Source organism: Cydia strobilella, chromosome 5, assembly GCF_947568885.1.
Source record: "Cydia strobilella chromosome 5, ilCydStro3.1, whole genome shotgun sequence".
Taxonomy (NCBI): Eukaryota; Metazoa; Arthropoda; class Insecta; order Lepidoptera; family Tortricidae; genus Cydia; species Cydia strobilella.
In genome coordinates this window covers 1,510,240-1,515,476 of record NC_086045.1, presented here as the reverse complement: position 1 = coordinate 1,515,476, position 5,237 = coordinate 1,510,240, and the positions used below count along the sequence as shown (strand labels likewise).

Below are 5,237 nucleotides of genomic sequence, written 5' to 3'. Positions count from 1 at the left end.
CCACCACCACCTTCATCAGCGTCAATGTCAAGAGCCGACTTCATATCATCATCATCATTATCGCTACTCGTAAGCTCTTCATCTCCCTCTGTTTTTGTTTCATCATCTTTTTCTTCATCATCATCATCATCATTAAAATCATTCGAATCATAATCATCATCATCAGCAAACTGTTGTGTTTTTTTTAAAAGATTATTACTGTACTTGAGTAGTTTACTATTGGGCTCTTCGGTTTTGATTAGATATTTCCTTTTACGTGATCCTTGTGGTAATGGTGTGGAGGTATTTATCAAGGGAGGATGAGGATGATGAGGGTAATTCATTACTGTGGGTTTGGCATTGTCACCATTATCATTCTTATTATTACCCTTTGACTCTAAAGCTTTATTCATCAAAACATTGAGCGGTTTTGTAATTGGTTCAAAGGTTTGCGCTAGCGAAGTGTCGAGCGACGTCTTATCTGCTCGCAACGCTTTTACTTTTCTCTTTACACTCTCAATGGAGTCTACGAGTTTCCGTTTCAACTTTTTGTTACCAAACATGTCTTCTTCTTCTTCTTCTTCTTCTTTTTTAGTACAAGTGCACCGTTGCTAATGTAAATTAATAGAGGTTCGTCCTCAGTAGCTGACCGCATAAAACTGATAATAAACCGGAGATGACACTAAATTTTATACAATAATGAAAACGTCAAATCCTTTACGATATCGACCCTTGTTAATGTCTCTCTCCTTGTCGATTGTTAAAAAAGTGTACTTTTTCTGCCAACACTCGCGACAAATTTCCTTAAACTTTTCCCAACTCATATCGGTGTTTACGTGATCGTCATAGGCATGTTTTAAATTCAACTCGTCCTGCTTGAATAGCAATATAAGATTGGCATTGTCACGTACCAACTGTTTAGGTATCCTACTATATGTCTGGCACAAGTAGAAACAATCCAACCAACGATGACGTCCCATTGCAAAGTACTGACGAATGGCATCTTGATCTTCCAAAGCCACATCATCAAATACAATGACGCTGTCCTCGGCGGCTTCTTCCGGTGGGACGACTTGACTCTTATCATTGTACGTGTGAAACGGCATGTCACCCGCCTGCTCTAAAACTTTACCCAGAAACTTGTATTTAGGTTGATTCAATGATTTCGAATACAGATACACATTATGAAACTTTACACCGTTCGGATGTAAGAGTAGAGACAACAAAACATTTGTCTTGCCACAATTGGAAGGTCCACAGATGAGACATCTAATGTTATTCGCCAGCAACGAGCCATGTTTAAAAGAGTTTTGATCATGTGCTTTTACATTGTCATCCAGCACAACACTCCAATCTTTAATAGCGAGTGACGTGTTTTGTTTTTTAAGCTTCATTTCAGTGTGATGTACCAAATCGTAAGGACGTGTATTTTATACACATTCACATGTCCAAAAGTATAAAAATTATATAGATATATATAGGCATACTTTATAATCACCGGCACAGTCAAGTAGTGATACTTGAGATGATAACACACATTGGTGGGGTTAGTGTTAAACATAATCCCAAACGACGTAGACGACAGCAACCTCATAATAGCTGTAGCGGTGGTGGTATAATAAATAGTTTAATTAATAATCTACCATTTGAAGTGCACATACCCGGTTACAATTATTGCGGTCCCGGTACTAGATTGAAGGAGAGATTGGCTCGCAACGATCCTGGTGTGAATCCGCTTGACGAAGCTTGTAAATTACACGATATAGCCTACTCGCGTGACAAGACATTGGAGGGACGACATCAAGCAGATTTACTATTGGCCAAAGCTGCTAAAAATCGTTGGCTTGGTGGCCACAATCGTCCAATTGGTGAACGTATTGCCGCGTTGGCGGTAGATAAGATTATGAAGTATAAAGTTAAACACGGTATGGGCATGATTCCCATATCAAAAGTCATAAAAGCAAGTCGTGATGCTGTAAAGAAACACATTGCGAAAAAGAAGGATACAACTACTAATACACTACTCAAAGTGGGTGTAAAAGCGGCAAAACATTTTGTTAAAGGAAAGATTGTCAAGGGACAACACAAACAGCGAGTCATCCCGATACCCAAGAGAGGCGGTTTCCTGCCAGCTTTGATACCGCTACTGGGTGCTTTAGCCGCCACGGGAACTTTGGCCGGTGGTGTTACCACTGTTGCTAAAAATATTTATGAAATGGTAAAGAGCAGAAATAATAATAATAATAATACCGAAAGCAAGATTGTCGGTAGAGGTTTATATTTAGCACCTTATAAACGTGGAATGGGACTCTACATTACACCGGCTAATGGAGGCGATGAAAAAAAAAAACAAGAAATTAAATTTACCCCCAATGGGTAAAGCTCTCACCGATATGGACATTGTGAGATTTGAACGTAGAGTGAAAATCCCCTACTTTAGAGGTGTTTTCATGCGAGATAATCTCCCAAAGAAACCTCACTATTATGAAACTGGTATTATCAATTTGGACTCTCAGCGGGGTGAAGGTACGCATTGGTGTGCCTATGCGAAAAAGGGTGATTATTGTCTATATTTTGATAGCTTTGGTGATTTGAAGCCACCTCGAGAGTTTATTGATTATATAAATGATGTCAAACAACAACAACAACGCAACGTGCGAATAGAGTATAATTACAATCGATTGCAGAAATTTAATACTGTAAATTGTGGACACTTGTGTTTGGATTTCCTATATACCAATGCTAAGCGTTTGTTTTAAATAAATATCATGAGCATTACATGTGTAGTTTCATTCTTACATTAAACGTGGTAGACGTCAGCAGGTATCATCATCATCATGTCTATGACATCATTCACAATTAGTGTGAGCGGTAACGAGCCTGTGTTGAATGTAGACTTTCAACCGGCTCTAGAATTGGACATTGATGGTTTTTACGAGTGTGCTCTCGTGTACTTTAAGACTTTCAACACTATTCCCAATGTTGATAAGAGCAATAATCTGTTTCACTATGGGGATGATATAATCGCAATTCCTGAAGGTTCATACGAGCTCTCCAGCATAATACACTTGTTGAAGGAGGAAATGTCAAAGAGGACTAAAGGGTCAGAGGGTGAAGGAATGGTGGCAGTGGCAGACATCTTGGTAAATAACAATACCTCCAAATGTATGATTTTCTCGCCAAAGTATGATATTCACTTTGACAAACCAAACAGCATAGGGTCACTGTTTGGTTATTCACCGAAAAAGCTCAAAGCAAAAACTGCACATTGGTCGGATAAAACAATTAACATAATCATAACAAACACTATAAGAATAGAGTGCAACATTGTGGAGGGCTCATTCGTAAACAACAAGCCGTCACATGTTTTACACGAGTTTTCACCTGACGTCCCGCCCGGCTATCAAATTATTGAACAACCCACCAACATTATATATCTGCCTGTCAAGAAGAGTAACATTCGCATACAAAACATTGGTTTGCGCATTGTAAACGAGCACGGTGATACGGTGAATTTTCGAGGTGAAAGCATTGCACTTCGTTTGCATATTCGTAAAAAGTAAAATGATTATTCATAACAATAAAAGCCCTGGTAACAACACCTCTACAATTAGTCGAGATCTTGCTCTCGTTGAGAGAACTACTACTCTTCGTCCTCATCGTCATCGTCGTATTAACAAGAGACAGCTGCACCAGTCACTACAGAAACAACAACAACAACAACAGCCAAAGAAATTGACTAGAGAAAACAGTGCATTTTTACAGAGTATCGGTTTCAAAGTATGTCCTCGTCATCTATATTAGACATTGGTGAGAAGGTGTTATTCGACGATAGTATAGAAAGTATAGAATTTCACCCATACACTCCGTATAATGACTCTTTCAAAAATAACGACAACATCCACATTTGTATCAACCGTCAAGATCTAATTCTACTGCCGAGTCAGAGTCAAATATTAGTGGAGGGCACAGTGGAGAAAGGATGTCTACTGGTGAACAATGGTGCTGCATTTTTATTTCAAGACATTCGTTATGAATTGAACGGTGTGGAGATTGATCAAGCGAGAAACTGCGGTATCACGTCCACCATGAAGGGACTAGTCTCCTACACCAAGGAAATGGATCATAGTCTTCAGACGGCGGGGTGGGAAGTTGGCGCCAAAAAGATACATGACAAGTTTACTGTAACTATACCACTATCTCATATCTTGGGTTTCGCCGAGGACTATAAGAAGGTTATAATGAATGGGAAACACGAGTTGATATTGAATCGCGCCAGTACAGATGTAAACTGTTTAGATTTAGCAGCCGTTGATGCCAACACGGTACCGCAACCGCCGGTTCCAAATGGTGAGATTGAAATCACCCGTGTCACATGGAGGATGCCTGTCATAAAAGTATCAGACAAGGAGAAACTGCGCTTAATGTCGTATGTTGAGAGAAGCATACCGGTTCAGATAGCGTTCCGCACGTGGGAGCTGTATGAATACCCCATACTACCTGCCTCAGAACGTCATATTTGGTGCATCAAGACGAGTACTCAGCTGGAGAAACCTCGCTATCTCATTGTTGGTTTCCAAACGGCTCGTAGGAACGACAAGAGCAAAGATATGAGTATATTCGACCATTGTAATCTCACCAATTGCAGGGCGTATTTGAACGCACAGTATTATCCATACGATTCCTTTTCGGCTGAATTTAAAACAAACAACTATGTGCTTTTATATGACGCATTTACCAATTTCCAACTATCCTACTACAACCGTGATCATACCAGCCCCCAAGTAAATTATGCTCATTACAAGACACAATCTCCATTGGTAGTCATCGACACGTCAAGACAGTGTGACAGCTTCAACTCGGGAGCTGGGGCTATTGATATTAAATTGGAAATGGAGTTTAAAGGGAACGTGCCGGCTAACACCACGGCATACTGTCTCATTATCAGTGATTCACTGTTTGAGTACAACGCACTCACCAGTACCACGCGTAAAATCATTCAGTAGACCATTGACCGTCTTCACTTGTAAACGTGTCTTGGAGCTTTAAAAAAATAATAATTAAAAAAATTAATTATTCAAACATTTTTTCACCTTCTTACACACCGTCAATTGATTGTTCCGGTGCTGCTGCTGCTGCTGCTAATGTTGTTGGTTTCGGTTGCTGTGAGCTGAGCAAGAGTGTCTACAATCTTAAACGCTGTCCTGCTGATGCAAGTGCTCTGATTGAAAATATCCATGTATACTTAAAGTTGCAGT

General features: G+C 39.8%; 1 protein-coding gene across 1 annotated transcript; it reads left to right on the top strand.

The window, feature by feature from the left end:
* Window positions 1–3,761: 3,761 nt before the first annotated feature.
* On the top strand, window positions 3,762–4,985 carry LOC134741739 (uncharacterized). Its single transcript, XM_063674632.1, has one exon. It carries the CDS (start codon window positions 3,762–3,764, stop codon window positions 4,983–4,985), a length of 1,224 nt encoding a protein of 407 aa, XP_063530702.1.
* Window positions 4,986–5,237: the final 252 nt, after the last annotated feature.

Bases quoted from the DNA above. Each gene is read 5' to 3' on its own strand.
- LOC134741739 (XM_063674632.1), top strand. From the start codon at position 3,762: ATGTCCTCGTCATCTATATTAGACATTGGTGAGAAGGTGTTATTCGAC.